The sequence below is a fragment of the Nannospalax galili genome, unplaced genomic scaffold, assembly GCF_000622305.1.
Source record: "Nannospalax galili isolate Female #2095 unplaced genomic scaffold, S.galili_v1.0 scaffold167, whole genome shotgun sequence".
Classification (NCBI taxonomy): Eukaryota; Metazoa; Chordata; class Mammalia; order Rodentia; family Spalacidae; genus Nannospalax; species Nannospalax galili.
In genome coordinates this window covers 3,743,697-3,765,849 of record NW_008358534.1, presented here as the reverse complement: position 1 = coordinate 3,765,849, position 22,153 = coordinate 3,743,697, and the positions used below count along the sequence as shown (strand labels likewise).

The following is a 22,153-nucleotide window of genomic DNA, read 5'->3' as shown; positions in this document are numbered from 1 at the left end:
CTTCTAAGTTTCCCAGGTGCTCTGGCTTGTCACCCTTGGTTTATTCTTGTGCTCTCTGTATTTAAAGCTTTGACTGTACTAGGAAAAATGAAAGGTTATGATTAGCTAATAGGAGTTCACAGATAATCCAAATGATTACGCTTTGATTTGGTTTAATTGAGCTGTACTAGTTCATTTTGTAAGGAAATGATACTGTAGACAAATGTAAATAAAAATCTGTGAGTCAAGCATCAAGTGGTGTTTTTTAGAAATAAATTAGAAAATTTCAAAAACAAAATAAATAATCCCTTAGTTATTGTAGTCACCTCTAAGAATAATATCATCATGCTGTACATCACAAATAATGATTATTTATTGATCACTATCCTCATGCTCACATTTTTTCTTATGAGCATCATGGTAAGTATTGTGCTTGTAATCTGCTTCATGAGAATACTTGTGAGAAGGCTTCATTTTCCTTAAAGCATGAAAGTTTCCAGTGTGTTCCTTCTTTGCCTCCAAAATATTATTGGCCAAAACATCAGAAGAACTATTGCAAACAAGGCACCTTTCTTTATAATGTCGACAAGTTTTGCCTAGTGGAGGATTGGTTAACACAACTGCCTGACCTATTCTACCTGATTTTTTTAGATTATAATGTCCATGTGACCAGTTAGGTTTCCTTAAATAGGGTGGTTTGGTTAGCAAGGTTTGATTTTGTAAGAGTGGTGGACAAGATTGTGTGGTTTGCGTACCCAAGGCTTGTAAGACAGCTAGGAAAGGTGGCATGGCTTGCTTGTCTAAATAAGGTGATCGTTCTTGATTAATTAGTTTGGAGGCATGGGTTAGCTTCTGTGACTTTTTAAGGTTGTGTTTCTTATATGACTTTTCCACATGAGATGACTTATGTTTTGGGGGCCTTGATGACTTTCTGGAGACTGATTGCCTGTTTAACTTGTTTGTGTTGTGTGGTATGGATGACTTTTCTGCTTTGGGTGGTTTGCATGCCTTTTCTAAATTTGAGGAATCAATTGGCATTTCTGCTTTGTCTGACATGAGTAGAGAGTCTGGATGTGAGGTCCCAGATCCCTGGTCTTCATTTGATAGCAGAGGTTGACTTTCTAGAATGTCCTCATTTACCACATGTGGTTGATAAGCTGAGACTTTGGATACCCAGGATGCCGTAGCGGCCATGTTTTTTTTGTTGAGCCTGAAATACAGAAAATTTGGAGTGTAGTAATTTAAAACAAAAAGTTCTAGACTACAGTGAATGAACTTGCACTGAGGGACATCTGGGGACACTAACTGGACATGATAGGCCTTAACACAAATGACAGAGTGTATGAATTCCAGTGAGGGGGGCGTCTATGGGAGGGTGCCAGTGGGGAAAGGAGTATAAAGTTGATTAAGACTGATTGAGGTATTCTGTATGAAATACATAAAAAATTCAATAAAATATTTCAAAAATTCCTATTACTATCATCAGAAAATATAGGGTACAATGTCAGCTTAGACTTTGAGTAATTTTTTTCCATAGGAACACTAAACACATTAATAACTGTACTGTGGTGAGAACTGTAACTCAGGTGACTATATATTTAATGTGAATATACATATATATTCATGTTAAATAATATTGAAGAAAACTATTTGAGCATTTTAACCACATTAGATAACTTATAGTCTATGTGTGGAATGACACAATGTTCTTTCAAATCTACTGTTAAAAGAAAGAGAGCTAGGCCTAGTGGCAAAGGCCTGTAATCCCAGTTATTCAGAAGGAGGAGAGGGGAGAATAGCAGGTTCAGTGTTTTGCTTGGATATAGAATGGGTTTCAGACCAGCCTGGGAAACTTGGTGAAACCCTGTCACAATATAAAAAGTAAAGAGAGGACTGTGGGTGTAGCTTAGTGATAGGGCACTTGCCTAACATGTCTGAGGTCCTAGGCTCTGTCTCCTGTAATACATATATATGAAGAAAGAGAATGAGACAGCTAAGCAGAGAAAAATAAAGACAGAGATAGAGATCAATCTCCCTGATGTATATAGATGCAAAAATTATCAATAAAATATTGGCAAACCAAATCCAATACCACCTCAAAAGCACCATTCATCAGGATCAAGGTAGCTTCATTCTAGAGATGTCAAGATGGTTCAACACACATAAATGAATAAATGTAATATATCACGTAAGTAGACTCAAATTCTACATGGTTTTATGTAAGTGCACCACATATGTACAACCCCTGAAGGGGTCAAAAAAGCATGGCATAACTTCTGGACTGGAGTTACAGTTGGTTGTTAGCTGCCATGTAGGTTCTGGGAACCAAACCTGGGTCCTCTGGAATAGTAGCCAGTGCTTTAACTACTGAACCATCTCTCCAGCCCCATGTGCAATAGCATCTTGACTCTTAGAGAAGATGGTTAACCAGCTGCCCACTTGGAAAGCAAGATATGCCTACCTGTGCAATAGTATCTTGATTGTGCTCTCTGAATGAATTCTAGAACTTCTCCACAAGGGTCAGGGAGGGAACAATGCCTCGTATTACAAGCTTGGCTAACAACCCAGGTATGAAGAGGTAGTAGGCTCATGTATATTTCTGATGGTTAACTAAACTGTCATGGAAGCACACTGACTTTTAAATGGTGCACTCTAACAGGTGTGCTTTCTGCAAAGAAGAGTTTGAAACTCTTCAAGCCCAAGTGACCCCTGATGACCAGATCCTTAACTGACCTTAACAGTGAAAAAGAAAGTGGTTAATGTTGATCACCTGCACGGTCTTAAACACGCAGCAGAAAATTATAACCAAAAATTAAAAGAACAGATAATAATATAAATTAACAACAACAAAGACTAGACTTTAAGGGAGACAAATGATTCAGCCCTAAGCAATAATGAAACCTTCATCACACACACTTTACATTCTTAAATGTGTAAAACTTACCCTTCTGGTGACTGGACTTCCTCTATCATACAATTGTGATGGATTAAGCAAAAACAAGTGAAGGTAAAGGCTATGATTGTAATACCAACAATGAAATCAAGGAGACGTGTCCTAAAATCATCCAGTTTTGATCCTGTTGACTCGGGGTTTGCATTGTTCAATTCAGATTCATTGTTTGCCTTTCCTGCAAAAAGACTACTGTCAGAAAATCTATTAGCCTAGTTTCCTTCTACTTTGATAGTGGTTTTCCACTGCTTGTGAAAGTCTAATTCTTCAATATTTTTTTAAGCTTGAGAAAGGTTCCATTGTAATTTGTGTATGGAGGATATGCATGTGCGTGCAAGTGGACATGTGGGTACAAGAGTTCTCACCTGTACATGTGTAAGTGGAGGTTAGAGGTTGACCTCAGGTATTTTCCTCAATTGCTCTCTTTCTTTGCTTTCTTCCTTATTTTTTAACCCCCACCCCCACCTCTGTCTCGTGTGTCTGTGTGTCTATGTGTCTGTATGGGCATGTGCATGCCATCCATGGCCTGTATGTGGAGGTCAGAGGAAAACCTTGACTGTTGTTCTATGTCTTCCATCTTACTTGAGACATGGTATGTTTTTTTAAAATCTATATATTTTTATGTGTATGAATGTTTTGCTTCCATATACGTAAGTGTGCCACATGCATGAAATACTTATGAGGCCAGAAGAGGACATCAAATCCCCTGTAACTGGAGTTACAGATAGTTGTTAGCTACCATGTGAGTGCTGGGAACTGAACCTGGGCTCTCTACAAGATCAGCCAGTACTCATAACCACTGAGTCATCTCTCCAGCTGCAAGACAGAATACCATTATTTTCTATTGCTGCACTGAATATACCAGACTAGCTGGCACATGAGCTTCCAAGGCTTCTCCTATCTCTGCCTTGCATCTCAATGTAGGAGTGCTAGGATCATAGATGCTAACTACTGTGCCTGGATTTGTGTGGGTCCTTACACTTATGCAGCAAGTGCTTCTACCACTCAAACTTCCATTATAATTTTTCCCCTTGATCACATCCTAGCCATAAATGTCAAATGTGACAGGTGTCTCTAGCTAATCCATATAATTACCTGCATTACCTTTGAATCATGTCTTGTTCACTATAGAACCTAGGATTTTAAGTGTGTGCATGCTGTACATGGGCGAGTGAGTGACCTTGAGTGTTAATATGTGAATGTATGTGATAGGAAACAGGATGGGATAACAAAAAAAATGTAGTTAAAAGCCTACTATGACTGATTGATGCTGGATGAGGGAGAAAGGGCTGATTAGACTCTGGTGGACAAATTTACACTGAAGGACAGATGGTACAAACGCTTGACTGGATAGGACTTAACGTGTATGGCAGAATACATGAGGTCTGGTGGGGGGGGGACATGGATGGGGAAGGGGGTCCTAAATTTGATTAAGTATGGTTGTAGAAAATTACAAAACTCAATATTTTTTAAGGCATATTATTCGGTCAAACGCAATGGTGTGTGCTTAATAGATCCAGCTACTTCAGAAGTTAAGGAAGAAGTATCACTTGAGGTCAGGAACTTGACGTGAGCAACACAAAACAACCTGTCTTTAGAAACCAAACTAAAACCAAATACAATACAACTACTATTTATTAGGTCAATTCAAATAATGTAATCTAATTTGGTCAGAAGATTGGGGGTGACCTAGTTTGTTTTTTCATTGTGGTGACAAAATACTCTGACCAATATCAACCTGGGAAGGAAAGGGTTTATTTGGCTTACATCTCCAAGGTCACAGTTCATGAGGGATCCCAAGGTAGGAACTCAGGGCAGGAACCCAGAGGCAGGAGTTGAAGCACAGGCCATGGAGGAACGCTGCTTACTGGCTTGCTCCCCTGGCCCCTGCTCAGCCTGCTTTCTTATGCAACATAGGCCCACCTGTCCAGGGGTGGCACCACCCACAGTGGGCTGGGCCCTCCCACATCACTCAACAATCAAGAAGATGCCCCACAGACATGGCCATAGGCCAGTCCAATGCAGATAATTCCCCAGCTGAAGCTCCCTTAACCCAGGTGTGTCAAGTTGACACTAAAGCTATCCAGCACAATTGAACCCTTGCCAACTTGACACAGAAACACATCACTATTAAACCATAAACTTTCCGATTCTTGCCCCCAAGATATGATGTTAACATTAACATCACAACATAAAATAGTACAACCTCAAAAGCCCCACAGTCCTTAAAAAATCAAAACACCTAAAAGTCCATAGTCTCTTTTAAAAGTCTCTTAACTGGGGGCTTCTGTAAAATCCAAAACAAGTACTATCTTATTTCAAAGGGAAGAATTGGGCACACTGAAGAAAAAACAAAGTCCAGCACAGTAGCTCAAAGCTGGACATCTGGGGTTCACTCATGACCTTCTGGTCTCCAAAGGATTCTGGAAGCTCCACTTCTGACTCTGCCGTCTGCAGCACACAGCTCATCTCGCAAACCCAGGCCAGCTCCATTCCATACCTGCTGCTGTCCTTAGTGGTTGTCCCATGGTCCTGGCATCTCCAAAAAACTGGGGACTCCACTGAAACTGAGGCTGCACCTTCACCAATGGCCTCTTCTTGCCTCTTGGGGTGAAAAGTCTCAGATTCTCGCCATGACCCCTTCAGTCCTGGGGTCTTCAATGCAACTGAGGCTACACTTTCACCTATGGCCTTTCCTGGCCTTTCAGAGTACCAAGCCTCGGTTTTTTTCTGTGACCCCTTCACACTTTCAAAACCAGAACCACATAGGAGACTCTTACACATTACAAAGTCCTGCTTCCAGGTGGGGATGGAGGCTCAGGCCCCCTCGCGATCACAGCTTCTGTGTACGGACCCCGAGGAAATACTTCCCAGAACATTTCATCACGGTGATGCTGGTCTCTTGTTACTTACAGCTAATTTTTCAGCCCCAGCTAACCAGCATCAATTGTCCCAGTAAAGCAAAGTTTTTACTTCAGGTTCTGGTCTCTTCTTTTTTTTAAATTTATTCTTTTTTAATATTTTATTATTTTTATGTGTATGAGTGTTTTACCTGCATGTAAGTGAGTGCACCCACGTTGTGCAGTGCCTCGGAGGTCAGAAAAGGGCGTCGGATTCCCCTGGAACTGGAGTTAAAGACGGTTCTTAGCTGCCATGTGGGAGCTGGAAATCGAACCCGGGTCCTCTGCAAGAGCAGTCAGTGCTCTTAACCGCTGAGCCAGCTCTGGTCTCTTCTTAATAACAGCTGATTCTTCAGCCCCAGCCAACCAGAACCCACAGATTCACAATTCAAAATATCACACAAACAGCCCCAATAGTCTCTGCTTCCTTTTGAAGCTTCACAAGCCAGGCCTCCATTGTTTACAGCTCTTTGAGTATAACTGTTCCAAGTTCCACAGCAACAAAGTCTAAGCACTCAATGTCTTTTCCAACACAAAGTTCCAAGCGCTTTCACAATCCTCATCTCCCAAAAACAACTGGGTCAGGTCTGTCACAGCAATGCCCCACTTTCTGGTACCAATTTCTGTCCTAGTTTGTTTCTCCATTGCTGTGACAAAATACTCTGACCACTACCAACTTGGGGAGGAAAGGGTTTATTTAGCTTACATATCCCGGCTCACAGTTCATCCGGGAGCCCAAGGTAGGAACTCAGGGTGGGAACTTGGAGGCAGAAGCTGGAGCACAGGCCATGGAGGAACGCTGTTTGCTGGCTTGCTGCCCTGGCCCCTGTTCAGCCTGCTTTCTTATGCAACACAGGCCCACCTACCCAGGGGTGGCACCACCCACACATGGCTGCGCCCTCCCACATCACTCAACAATCAAGAACATACCCCACAGACATGGCCGTAGGCCAGTCCAATGCAGGCAATTCCCCAGTTGAAGCTCCCTCAACCCAGGGGTGTCAAGTTGATACTAAAGCTATCCAGCATAGATGGGTAAGAGGACCATAAATCTTTATTCTTTTTATTTATATTTTGCTTAGATATTTCCAATAGAAATAAAAACATCAGCTATTGTACTAGAAATTCTTGAAGGCTGACTAAGAGTAATACCAATGAAACAACAAATTCTTAAAACATGATAGCCACAAAAAATTCTAGCTTTCCTAATAACACAATTAATTCATATATATATATAATTTTTAAACTTTAAGCTTAGGCACATACCTGTGGTAGGAGGTTCATGAATGTGATTTATTTTAAAACAATTTATTGTCCAAATGGACAAGAATAGGACATAATTACAAGCATTCATATCCGAAGTGTGGCTAAAATATTTCAAAGTGTAAGGCAGCTGCTGTATTTCATCTGCTTCCTCTCTGGGTTTATGACATCATTGTCATTTGGCCTCATACTCTGACATCATAATCTTACCAGGGGGCAGCAGCAATTTCTGTGCACAAATTTTTTCAAGTGAATTTAATAATCTATTTTGAAATCAAATATTCTGTCGAATTGAAAACTAGAACAAATGATTGTTGATCACAGAAAGAATATGTAGAAAGGGTAGGGTCAAATGGGGCAGTCCTGGAAGTTGCAGAACTGTTTCTCCTTATTAAACAACAAGGAGTCATTTTGTAGCCTGCTATGGACTAAAGCTATCTCCCGGAATTCCGTGTACTGAAATGTAATCTCAGTGTGATGGTGGTAGGAGGTGAGGTCTTTGAGAGGTAATTAGGATACAGTCTTCATGAGTGAAATTAGTGCCCTTATAAGAATAAATCAGATATCCAGATCACCCTTTTCAAAATGAGTTCACAGCCAACAACCATACTAAACAGAAAGACTCAAAGCATTTCCACTAAAACCAGAAACAAGACAAGGATGTATACGTCTCCATTCCTGTTCAATATAGCACTTGAAGTCTTACCTAGAGTAGTAAGAGAAATGAAGGAAATAAAGGGATACGGATTGGAAAGGATGAAGTCAAAATATCACTATGCGATGATATGATTCTATATATAAAAGAGTCCAAAGATTCCACCAGAAAACTCCTAGAGGAGATAAACACATTCAGCAAAGTACCAGGATACAAAATTAACACCTCCAAATCATTAATCTTCCTATACATGAATAACAAACATGCTGAGAAAGAAACCAGGAGAAAAATTGCATTCAGTGTAGCCATGGAATATCTTAGAATAAATTTAGTCAAGGAAGTAAAAGACTTGTATACTAAAATTTTAAGACACTGAGGAAATAAAGATACCAGGAAATGGAAAGATCTCCCATGTTCATGGATCAGTGAGATTAATATTGCTAAAATGGCCATCCTACCAAAAGGAATATACAAATTCAACACAATCCCCACTAACGTTTCAGTACAGTCCTTCACAGTAATTCCAAAAATGAATTCAAATTTCATACAGAAACACACACAAAAAAATCCAGGATAGCTCCCTAAATCCTGAACAAGAGAAGATATAGAGGTATAACCATCATTTATTTAAAATTATACTACAGAGTTATAGCAATTAAAACAGCAAGGTACTGGACTAAAAACAGACACATTAATCAGTGGAATATAATTGAAGACCCATGTACTTACAGCCACCTGATTTTTGATAAAGGAGCCAAAAATACACGCTGGAGAAAAGACAGCATGTTCAACAAATGGTACTGGTCAAACTGTAGAAGAACAAAACTATAGCCCTATCTCTCACCCTAAACAAAACTCAACTCCAAATGGATCAAAGACCTCAACATGGGACCTGATAACTTGAATCAGAGGATACAGTAGGGAATACACTGGCACTTACTCTCTTCTAGGGGACCTGGGTTCAGTCACCAGCACCCACATGGTGGCAAACACCTGTCCATAGGTCCAGTTCCAAGGAGGTCCAGTGCCCTCTTCTGGCCTCTGAGGGCACCAGGCATGGATGTGGTACACTACCATATATGAGGGCAGAATATTCATACATATAAAATAAAAAAGGGTGCTGGAGACATGGCTTAGTGGTTAAGAGCACTGACTTCTCTTCCCGAGGACCCATGATTTGATTCCCAGCACTCACATGGTGACTAACAACCATCTGTAACTCCAGTTCCAGGGGAATCTGACTCCATCTTCTGACCTCCACGGGCATTGCATCACATAGGTGCACTTACACACAGGCAGGCAATACATATATACATGCAAGAATAAAAGTAATAAAATATTTAAAAAATTTTAAAGAATAAAAAATTAAAAAAAGACAAAATAAAAGAGTTTGAATGGAATTACCCTATAATGGGAGGATGCCCCTACTAGATACCATAGGCTAGCAAATAAAAATTCCAATACCAGGAATGGATTCTCTCTTTTCAAGCTGTTGACCAGGGGTAATATAAACTCTCAAAAAATATTGGCTCTTGTCCTTGCTCTTGGTTATTCACCAGAACTTGACAACAAGATCCTAATGCTGAAAAGACTACATAAGTGAGTTGCAGAAAAAACAAGGAGAAATCAAGCTGATGCTAAGCTCAATGCTTCATCTCTGCTGGTTAGATTTCATAGTGCTAGAAAGTAATATATATACTACTGGAAAAGAAAAGTAATCATCAACCTTGCCTAACTATGCATGCTACAAGCTACAATGACTGGTCTTGCTAGATATGCCCACTGGTGCAATAGTGGCATGAGTTTTACGGGAGTGACCAACCACCCTTTAATTGGATTTAAGAATCACTTTATAGAGTCTATACTTGGCATGGATATCATGCCTAGGACCTGTAGCTAGACAGGTTGTAGGCCATAGGGGAGAGCCTATTATTCTGCTAAATGGACATAGTATTAAACCGAATCCTAGTGACATAATAATATAAATATAAATCCATAGGTTAGTGCATCTCTCATCTCTCACTAGAGAAGCTTCCTACAGTAGATAGTGATTAACACAAAGACCCACAACTGGTCAACATATAGAGAATAAGAGACTATAGATTACATATTCCTGAATGGGACACCTATATCAAACTTCTGCCTCCAAAGACTCAGGGAACATTGTAGAAGAGGTGCGAGAAAGATTGTAAGACCTAGAAATGGTGGATGAATACGAGGAAACAATGTTTTCCAGTTAGCTGGGCAGTTACTCTTATGAACTGTGACAGTTTACACAAGACCAAGTAAGGTCAAGCCAGACAAATTTCCAGCATAGAGGGGGCAGGTGGTTAAGAAACTCCAACCCTAGCTGGGGAACTATTGGCAACCTGTTGCTGCTGGGAGGAGAGTCACTTTTCTTTAAGGGTGTGACACTGGGTAGTTTGACCAGACTCTAGGTGATGGCCCACACTGAAGGGCATTTGGTGACACAAATCTGACTCCATAGGCCTTTAAAAAATTAATAATAGAGGATAAGAAATTGCATAGGGGTTAGTAAGGGAGGATGTATATAGGTGACAGGGGTCTGAATATAATCAAAATACATTCTATGAAATTTTTTTAAAAAATTCTGGGTGTAGTGGCACACACCTGTAGTCCCAGCACTTAGGAGGCAGAGGCAGGTGGATCTCTATGAGTTCAAGGCCAGCCTGGTCTACATAGTGAGTTTCAGGACAGCTGGGGCCACAGGGAAACCCTGCTTCAAAAAGAACCCCCCCCAAAAAAAAAGCGTTTTCAAAAATCAATAGCCTTCAACCAGAAGTGGACTTTCACCAGAATCCACACATGCTGGCATCTGGATCTTAGATTTCAAGTCTCCAGAGCTATGAGAAGTAAAATGGTATTTATAAGTTACCTCATCTTGTAAATCTGTTTTACCTTTTAAACTAACAAATTAATACTAAGAAGCGAAGTGTTGCTTTACTAAATACCTAAAAATATAGAGGCTGTTTCAGATGTGGATAATGGAAGAGGCTAGGAGTGTTTTGAAGAAGCTGAAATTGTTGTGTTTAGGTAATTCTGGTGAGGGCTTAGAAAGAGGAGAGATGGGGGCTGGAGAGATGACTCCGCTTGCTGCTCTTATAGAGCACCAGTTTGGATCTTAGGACCCACATCCGGCAGATGACAGCTGCCTGTAGCTGCCAGTTCCAGGGGATCTCTTTTCCTGTTCTGTCCATGGCAGGTACCTGCACATGAGTGCACATACACACATATGCATAAATAAAAAGTAAAATAAGTTTTCTTTTAAAAAAGGAGGAAAGATGAAATGAGGGTATTCTTCTTAGAGAGTAGATAAGTCATTATGTTTTGAATGTTTATATAAGAGTTGATATTTATGACTCAGTAGTAAAATGCTTGTCTAGTATGTGCAAGGCCCTGGGTTTGAGATCCAGCATCACCATTCAACAATGAGAAAAATATTAACCAACCAAGGAAAGGGTTATTATAGAAATATGGTGAGAGAAGGCCACTGTCATGGCTTACCAGACAAGGCAGAAATGAGGAACATGTTATTATATAACAAAGAAGAAACCATCTTTATTATGAAACAACAATTTTGTTCTGTGCAAGGTATTTACACAGAATTTACAAACAATGAATTTACAAACAATGAAATTAGATACATGACAAGGAGATTTCTTTTCCTTTCTTTTATTTCTGTGGGTAGAGGGCTGGCCTAGCATGCCAGAGACCCTGGGTCAATGCCCTGCACTGCCTAAAATGGGATGGTGGAAACACACAAGCCTGTAATCTCAGCCAGTCCAGAGGTGGAAGCTGGAGGATCAGAACTTCAAACTCATCCTCAGTTTCAGACAGTTTGAGTACCACTTGGGCTACATTAGACCCTTCTTCAAACAACAAACGAAGTTAGTTTCCTTAATGTCTAGTTATGTTTATTCCTAGATTTTTTTGAGGTTACTATGAATGGGAAGGTTTCCATGAATGCTTTCTGTGATTATTTGTTATTGGTATATAGAAAGGCTACTTATTTTTGCAGATTTATTTTGTAACCTACCACTTTGCTGAAAGCATTGATCATTTCTAAACGATCTGTATAATGAAAATTTTAAATCTTTAAAGAAAGAAAGAGATTGAGGAAGACACCAGGAGATGGGAAGACCTCCCATGCTTATGGATTGGTAGAATTAATATTGTGAAATTGACCATCATACCAAAAGCAATCTATAGATTCAATGAAATGCTAATCAAAATCTTCATGAAATTCTCCATAGAACTAGAGAAAACCATCATAAAATCTGTATGGAATCATAAAAGATACAGAATAGTCAAACCAATCTTGAGAAAAAAGAGCAACACTGGGGGGATTGCCATACCAGTTCTCAAACTATATTACAGAGCTATAGTCATAAAAACAGCTTGATACTGACACAAAACATACTTGTAGATCAATGGAACATAATAGAAGACCCAAACATGAGTGCATGCAGTTTCAGCCACCTGATATTTGACAAAGATGCCAAGAACACACAATGGAGGAAAGACAACATCTTCAGATTGGTGTTGGCAAAACTGGATTTCCATGTATAGAAGAATGAAATCAAACCCTTATGTTTCACCTTTTACAAAAGGCAACTCCAAATGGATCAAAGACATCAATATGAAACCTAAAACTCTAACGCTGATAGAAGAAAACATAGGCAGTACCCTCAAGACATAGGTATAGGGAAGGACTTTCTAAATCGGACATGAGTTGCTCAAGAGTTAAGGTCAACAATACACAAGCAAGACCTTATTAAACTAAAAAGCTTCTGTACAGCAAAAAGTGAAACAAAACAAACAAAAAACAAACCTAAGGAAATGAAGAGGAAGCTGACTAAGTGGGAGAAAATCTTTAGCAGCTATATATTCAACAAAGGACTGATATCCAGATTATACAAAGAACTCAAAAAAACAAAGAAAACCTGAAAATAAATGACTCAAAAGATGGACTAAGGACCTGAACAGAGAGTTCTCAAATGAAGAAATAAAAATGACTAAGAAACACTTTTAAATGTGTTCAGCATCCTTAGTAATTATGGAAATGCAAATTAAAACCACTTTAAGATATCATCCTACCCCAGTCTGACTGGCTCAAACACCAAATGTGGTGTTTATCCATGATGTGGATAAAGGGGAACACTCATTCACTGCTGTTAGGTTTGCAAACTTGTGAAATCACTATGGAAAACAGTGTAGAGAACCCTCAAAAAACTAAAAGTGGACCTACCATATGATCCAGTAATACCACTCTTTGGCATATGCCCAAAGGACTCATCCTACTATAGAGATACCTATACATCCATTTTTGATGCTCTTTTCACAATAGCTAAGAAATGGAAGCAACATAATCTCAACTGATGAATGGATAATGAAAATGTACATTTACAAAATGGAGTTCTACTTAGTTGTAAAAAAGATGAAATCATGAAGTTTACAGGTAAATGTATGGAACTATAAACTGTTACACTAAGTGAAGTAATACCCAGAAAAACAAGTGACCTATATTTTCCCTTGTTTGTGGATCTTAGTACCAAATCCTTATATATGAATATATATCGTGATATAACTGTAGGAGCCTGAAAAATGGAAAGGAACCATAAAGATAAAGGGGAAGAGAGAGGCCTGACAGAGGGGGATAGTGGGGATAGTAAGAAACAGATGTTACCAAGGGGAAAATAGGGAAAATGGGAGCATTCAATTAGGAAGGGAGGAGGGAAGGATTACAAGGAACCATGAGTGTAAAGGGGAAGACAAAGCTCAAGAGAGGGGGGAATAATAGGAGACAGGTATTATCAAGGAGGAAATGGGGATGTTTTAACTGGGGAAGGAGGAGGAAGATTAGACACGGAGAAACAAAGGAAAGAGAAATAAAGTTTAGGTGGGGTAAAAAAAACAGAAGAAAATGTGTTAGCTCAAAATGGTTTTGAAAAATACACATACAATATATGAATATGAGTGCATGTGTATATACCTGAAGGTTTTATAACAAGAAGCACAGTGCCAGACAAGAGAAACCACTCTCGAGTTTTTGGTCAGGACAGTCCAAGGGACTCCCAACATAATACATATTATTATCACAGACCTTGGTTAACTCCCAGAAGTTGAAGGTAAGACCGTATTTCTAGAGTACATACTTTTGACACAGGACTTGGAACAATGGAGCTGGAGCTGACTTGGAAGCCTCTTTGTCAAAGACTAGCTCTCTTAGTCCTAGAAGATACTGTGCAAGCTGCTAAGGGAGAAAATCAATCAGTGATCCAACCCCAGCTGTAAAGCCTAACAACCACAACAATGACTGGCACAACAAACAATAGCTGTATAATAGTGGCATTTTTATCTTGAGGGTAATCAACAGCTATTTAACTGGACTTAAGGCAACTCAGTGGGTGGGAAATCATGTGCAGCACTGATTTGGCTCTGTAAACATAGCCAAATACACATAGCTGGATAAGTCATAGATGCTAGAGAAAACTCTATCTCTGTCATATCTCTAGACAAATGTAGTTTCTTACTGTATGCTAAATGTGGGTCCTGATATTTACAGACAAGTATACCATTCACTCATCAAAGAAGCTTCATTTTGCAACAGATGGAGACTATTACAGCGTTCCATAACTCGTCAAATGCAGAGAATAAGTGTCTATGAGACACTTAGCCCTAAGTGACATATCTTCGATGGAACCTCTACACCTAAGTCGTATGTAGCATAGTGAAACAAGGGGGAGAGAGAATATTAATGCATTTCTCAACTCTCACTAGTGAAGCTTTCTCATGCAGTAGAGTGTGATACACACAGAAGGCCACTACTGGCCAAAGTGTAGAGAATAAGAGACTGCAGAGTGCATGTCCCTGGATAGGACTCCTATATTAAAACTCACACACCCATGGCTCAGGGACCATTGCGAGGGTAGGGGGGCAGAAAGTTTGGAAGAACCACGGTTGGTGCATGATCATCAGGAAACAGTCTGTCAGGCCTCTTGGAACTTGCTTATGTGAACTTAACAGCATTGGTGAAAACATGCATAAGACCTTTGCAAACTCAATCAAATAAAAAGCACCATCGAACTGAAGAAATGGGCATTAGGCCCCAACCCTAGCTGAGGAACTATTGGTGGCTGATTACTGCTAGATGACAGAGAGTTGATCCTCTTTAAGGGAATAGCTCTAGATAGGCTGACTAGACTCCAGTAGATGAACTTGCATAGAGGGACATCTGGGTACACAAATTTGACTCAGTAGGCCTTAATATATATGACAGAATGCATGAAACCTGGTGAGGACAGGTTATGGGGGAGTATGGCTAGGAGACGGGTTCTAAATATGATTAATATGTATATTAACTGCACAAAAATTCAATTAAAATATACATTGAGAAAAAAAAGTTAGTTTCTTTTCTTTTTGTGACCAGATCTCACAGTGTAGCTCAGGCTGGCCTGGAACTCTGTGCTCTGTATGTAGCCCTGGCTCACCTCAGATTTTCAGCAATCATCCTGCCTTAGCTTCCCAAATGCTGGGATTACAGGTATGAGGCACCATAATTAGCTAGCTGGGGAGATTTCAAAACCAAATGGTAAAAGCATGACTTGATTTCTTCCCACAGCTTATGGTAATAATGCAAGAAGAAAGAGATGACTTGAAGGCAGATTTATTAAGCAGAAAGGACATAGAACTTAAAAGTTTGGAAAATTCTCAGTGTAGTCATGTCATATAAAATGAGGAGATATATTCAGGAGATAATACCAAGGGATACTTGGATAAGGAAATCTGTATGGGTGTTGTGATGTTTAGTGTTTATTGTCAACTTGACAGGATCTAGAATCATCTAGGAGATGGGCCTCTCAGCATGCTTGTGGGAGGTGATTTCCTTAGTTATGTTAATTTTGTGGGAAGCATCTTAACTGTGGGCAGGACCACTCCTTGGGAATAGGGTCCTGGACTGTATACATGGAGAAGGGGTACTGAGCACTAGTATGCATGCACTCATTGTTTTGTTTCCTGACTGTTGTTGTGATATGATCACCTGCTTCCAGTTCTTTCTGCCTTCACTGCTCTACCATGATGGACTGTGCCCTTGAACTGTGATCCAAAGTAAACTCTTTTCCTTTAAATTATTTTTTTTCAGAGTATTTTATCACAGGAACAGGGAAAGAAAATATATTCAGTTACACAATCCCATCCCATATGACATTGAAACCCACAGTTTAAAAAGCTGGACAATAACTACCAAGACAAGCTTCATGGATTTCAAGGCTGAAGAATAATGCTATTCAGTGCTGTTAATGTAAAAATACCAACTATACTGGAAAGACATAGGAAATATTTTATTCTGAGCTAAACATGAGTGACCTATGCCAAGGAACATGGATGATATGAAGAAGGAACAAGAATGACATTTTCCACCATGGAAAGGTTTACATGAACTTTTGTGGTTGGTCACAGAAAAGAAAGTCATATGAAAGAGGAAGATAAACTGAGTTGGGGTAATTACAAGAGGGAGTAGGAGACAAATGGGTGGTGGAGATGAGAGGGGAAGAAAATCTTCTAATACAATCTTTGCTTGAAAGTGACATAATGATATCTATTGTATGCTGTTTTTTGGAAATAAAAATATATTTATAAAGAAAGAAAGTAAGTCATAAATAAACATGTTTAGATAATCATAGGTCAGTTCATCAAGTAGGTGTACTCCAGCAAAGGGTGGTAATCTGTAGGATATAGTTGATGTGTTTATCACATCCTTAAAGGGTGGCTGGAGGCTAGAGGTATGCCAAGCTTTGCACACATTCCAAGGGTTTTAAAATGGAAAAGTCATAGGATGTTAGGTTATTTACAGGGGTAGATAGTAAATTGCTATTAAAATTGATTAAAGAGTCAGACTTGGTGGTGCATTACTGTAATTCCACTATCTGGTAGGCAAGGAAGGAGGATCATGAGTTTGAGGGAAGCTTGGACTACATAGTAAGACCCTGACACAAACACCACCAAAACACTGCCCAGCAACAATAACAAAACTATCCATTGTAACCTGGTGAGCTCACCGGTTGGTATGGAATTAATGGGTGGGAGAGAGATGAGAGAGGGCGGTGGGTGAGGATAACAAGAACACATTGTATACATCCATAAAACTGTCAAGAAAAATTTAATTGATAAAAAATAAAGGATAAAGATGACTAAGTTTGGCTCTTGACCTACAATATTCCATGTTTATATTGGCATAAGGCTCTATTTAGCAAAAGTCAGAGTCTAAAGGATCTTTAACATAGATATAGCTTCTTCAGAGAACTTGAGTCCACACAACTATTCTCAAGTTAAACACAATATATGGAGAAAGATCATTCTAACAATGGAAATAATGGATTAGAAAAGAGCTCACTCTGTTGGTGGGAAGATTGGTTAGGAAGAAGAGATAATTCCAGGCATGGTGGTGTACACTTTTAATCCTAGCACTCTGGAGGCAGAGTCAGGTAGATGCCTCTGTGTTTGAGGCCAGCCTGGTCTACATAGCAAGCTCCAGGCCAGTGAGAGCAATGTAGTAAGACCCTGTCTCAACCACCTCCCCACACCAAAAAAAAAAAAAAAAAAAAAAAGAGGACGGTTACCAAAATGAGGTATTGAGAATGAAGAAAAATGGCTGAATCTGAGAAATGTTAAAGAGGTTAATTTGAGCTGGGTGTGGTGGTGCATGCCTTTAATCCCAGCACTTGGGAGGCAGAGGTAGGCAGATCTTTGTGAGTCTGAGGCCAGTCTGGTCTACATAGCAAGTTCCAGGCCATTTGGGGTTACCTGGAGACCTTGTGTCAAAAAGACATAAAGCAGGTTAAGTTGACATGTTTTTCTCTTGATTCATGAAGGAATCCTGAAGGAAATAGACTAGTCAGAAAAGCTCAAGATTTAGACATAGACAGCTAAATGGTTATTGCTCCCTCTATTGACATAGAGGATCAAGAAGTTTTTCAACTTTGAGAAGAATGAAGTTGGTAGAATTGCTGAGTTCAACCTGGAGGGTTGATTGAGATCCCCCATGAGGTATCCAAATATAGATATCCACAAGAGTTAGGTATATGGATTTGGTATTCAGAAGGTAAATTCTGGCTTAAAGTCACCAGCATCTAGAAAAGGACTTCCTAATACTCTTTGAGATATTGGAAGACTTGGAAGCCTATGGGCATTTTTTCAGAATGGTTTCAAATGGATAAAATGAAATGAATCAGATTACAAGTCATACTGAGCTATAATTATCGAATAGAGACTGATTTAGCAATATATGTAATTATTAATTTATTAAATAAACCTCATGGTGAATATAAATAACTGTTACAAGCTGAAATAATGATAAGCATCAATATTATTTTGATATATCTGCAACAATCATAATATATGAAAATATTTATAGTTTCTATTAATGACAAATTCACACATACTGGTTTCTTATATATTCATAATTGGGAGAAATACTAAATGTTCACTAGACATTACTAAATATAAAAAGTTACTTTTTCAGGCTGGGGAGATGGCTCTGAGTAAAGTGTTTGCCACATAAACAGAAAGACCCAACTTAGATCCCCAGTGCCCATGCAATGCAAAACCCTGGAATGGTGGCATGCACTTGTAATCCTAGTGCTGGGGAGACAGAGACAGGTGGCTCTCTGAGGTTCACTGGCCAGCCAGCCTAGTCTAATAGGTGAATTCCAGGCCAATGAGAGACCCAGTCTCAAGAAACAACTTGGGTAGGGTATGGTGACATACACTTTTAATCCCAGCACTCTGGAGACAGAGGCAGGCAGATTTCTGTGGGATTGAGGCCAGCCTGGTCTACATAGAGAGGGCCAACTAGGGCTACGAGGAGACTCTGTCCTCAACCCTCCAAAAAAAAAATCAAAGGAAAGAAAGTTGGATGGCACGTGAAGAAAGATGCCTGAGGTTGACCCCTGGGCCTCCACATACATTCATTCTCATTCTCTCTCTCTCTCTCTCTCTCTCTCTCTCTCTCTCTCTCTCCCATCATGTTTTCATCCACTTTTGTTTATCTCCCAATTCTATTCATGGATCTGTATCAGAACCCAATCTAAGTGCTAATTCTAGTTCATAAGCGTGGGCATGAGATGAGCAACCCAGAAAGAGAAGTAAAGATGGAAGAGTGTCCAAGACCCAATTCTGAGCAATTCTGGTGTTTGGAATTTGGGTAAAAGAGGCTGATCTAGCAAAGCAAATGGCAAAGTGCGAAACAGGTAGAGAAAAAGCAAGAAAGCATGGCATTGTAGAAACCAAGGATAGAGTTTCTCAAGGCAAGAGGAGCAGTCAACAACAATAAATAACTCCAGAACTACTGACAGAAATGAGAATGGAAACAAAAGTTTTAAAGGGCTTAATAATAAAAATGTCAGTAGTTCTCTAGGCAAAAGCAATGGTTCAGTGGAAAGGAGGCAGAGGCCAGATCTCAGTGGGTTGTAGAATAACTGTGATAAAAGTAAGATCAGCTGGTATAGCCAATCGGTCATGTGACTGCAAAGAATGGAAAGATAACATGGTTGCTAGATGGGGAAAGGGACTGTCTTAGTTGATTTGGGCTGCCATACCAAAGTACTGTTGTGGCCTTCTAAAGAGACATTTATAACTCAATTATGGAGGCTGGGAAGTTCAAAATCACAGAGATGTCAGATTTGGTTTCTGGTGGATTCCATCTTCTGATTCATTGACAGTGCTTTCTAGCTGTGTCCTGTGTTCGTGGAAGAGACTAACTGACTCTTTGTGTCCCATTGTAAGAGTGTACCTTCTTGACCATACCTACACCATGTTAAAGTTTAGGCTAACTCTAGTTTCTGAAATTATCAGGAAGTTGGCCCAGGGTATGGGAATGCCAGCTGGGCCCTGGTTGTCTTGGGAACACAACAGGTCAGAGCATCCTAGAGTGCTCCTGCTAACTGCTGATTTATGGCTTCTGTAGGTTATGCTTGGCTTGCTTCTGAAAAACAGTAATTGTTCCTAACAGACCCCTTTCTGGTTGGAAGACTTAGGGAAACTTTAAAAGATCATGTTTCTAGGATACAATTGGTCTACAACAACCCCCCCCCCCCGCCAGAGGGAACTTTGTGACCAATAAAGGCAAGGTAAATTATAAGATTGATAATGTCTGCTTATGAATGAGGAGGAAGGCATGCAGATGTACTATGGTTCGGGTGGAGTTTTGGATGGAAAATTGTATTTTCTTATGTATTTCCTTGATAATGTTTGCTCAAGCTTAATGCTCAATAATTAGCTTCTGTATTCTGCTTGCTTGCCTAGCAACATGATCAATATAAAAAGAGCCAGAGTGCTGAGGCTCAGTGCTACTCTTGGACCCTTTAGAAAAGAGTGTATCCTGGCCATAATAAATCTATCTTTCCTTCTCTAGACTCACCTGTCTGTCTGTCTGTTTGGGGCATTTGTGGATCACAGACTACAACACCATGTTATGAAGGTTCATGAGGACCACCTCTTAATTTAAAGATGTTGGGCATTAGGATTTCAATATATGAATTGGGGGTAGGATAAACATTTAGTTAGTTACAGGGACCCAGAGATGGTACTTTATAGGCTGGAGAAGACCAGCTCAATTACAAGTTTGTGGGAAAGCCAAATGTGATGGCTCAAGCCTATAAGCCCAATGCTTAAAAGGCAGGAGCAGGAGGATCACAAGTTCAACATCAGCCAGTGATAGGTAGGAAAGCTGTGTTTCAATAAAGAAACATTCAAGCTTATGGGAAAGAGTATGGGGGAAGATGCTGAAGGCACAAGAAAAAATAAGGAGATAAGCCAGGCTCCTTTTTAGAATTACTCCTTAAAGTAGGGTAAAGTAGGGTAAAGACAGATTTAAAACTAGGATCCAATCATGGTAGAGGAAGGAATGGAAATGAGTTAGAAGAATTTCTTTCATTTTTGTTTTTGTTTTTGTTTTGTTTTGCTTGAGACAGGGTCTCACTCTGTGGACCAGGCTGACCTCAAATTTAGAGAGATCTGCCTGCCTTTGCCTCTGCCTCTGCCTCTCAAGTTCTGGGATTAAAGGGGTGTGCTGTCATACCCAGAAACTTTCTTTTTTCAGTTATTTCGGAGATTTCCTGTCCCCAACTGTCAGTTGACCAGAGCTTTCTCAAGGTAGGACAACCAGATGGGGAGAGTCACACCAGAAGGCAGATGAGGAGAGGACCATCAGGGGAGTGATAACCCTTGGATAATGTCCGTTCAGGCAGAAAGTAGTGGACTCTGAGAAGACCAGTGATAGAATCTGCAGTGCTCAATATCATTTCCCCAAAAGAAAACAAGGTCTCAACCCTATTGCAGCTTAATCGTCTCAAGAACATTGTATACACCTACACTGAAGGAACAAAAGTGATTTGAAGAAAAATGAAAGCTCAATCAATGAACTATTTCAGATACACAAACTCCAGGGCAGAAAAAGGAGTAATACGAAAACCCGCCATGTTTTCCCCACTCCAAATTACTAATTCTGTAGTAATGAACCCCAATGAAAATGACCTGGAAGATCTTCCACACAAAGAATTCCAAAGATGATTGTAACTATGCTCAAACAATTGAGTGAAGATAGGAATATACTCTAAGAGAACAAAAACATAGAGCTGAATAAATGTGGAAGCCCACCCATGATATGAAAATAAAATTTAATAAAGAGATAGAATTCCTGAAGAAAAACCTAAATTGAAATAATGTTGGAAACGAAAAACTCAGTAAACCAAATAAAAACCTCAGTGGAAAACTCTAGATATTACCTGTTTAATTCTCCAATAAAAAGACATAGACTAGCAGATTAGAAAAGAAGATCCATCTTTTTACTGCTTTCAAGAAACAAAACTCACCATCAACAATAGGCACCACTTTAGAGTAAGAGGATGGAAATGGTTTTCCAAGCAAATGAAACTAAGAAGGCATAGGAATTGTAATATCTGATGAAAATAGACTTCACACCAAACCTGGTCAGAAAAGATAGTCATTTCATACTTATTAAAGAACAATCCACCAACAAGATACTATAACTCTAAACATATACACACCAAACACAGGTACACCCAGCTTCATAATGGACATACTACTAGATCTAAAATCACCGATTAACCCCAACGCAATGATTGTTGGTTATTTCAATACTCTACTCTCACCAATAGACAGGCCATCTGGACTAAACTAAACAGAGAAACATTGGACTTAAAAGACATCATAACTCAAACAAACCTGAATAACATGTACAGAACATGCAAGTAAATAATACACATTTTCAACAGCCCATGGAACTTTCTCCAAACTTGACCACATAGTAGGTTGCAAAGCAAGTCTCAACAAATACATGAAATTTGAAATAACATCCTGCGTTCT

General features: G+C 39.6%; 1 protein-coding gene across 1 annotated transcript; it reads right to left on the bottom strand.

Annotated features, from left to right (window-relative positions):
- Positions 1-288: 288 nt before the first annotated feature.
- Positions 289-5,398, bottom strand: CUNHXorf66 (chromosome unknown CXorf66 homolog). Its single transcript, XM_008821800.2, is given in 3 exon segments — positions 289-1,189; positions 2,924-3,107; positions 5,326-5,398. Coding segments are annotated over 3 exon segments (1,158 nt in total).
- Positions 5,399-22,153: the final 16,755 nt, after the last annotated feature.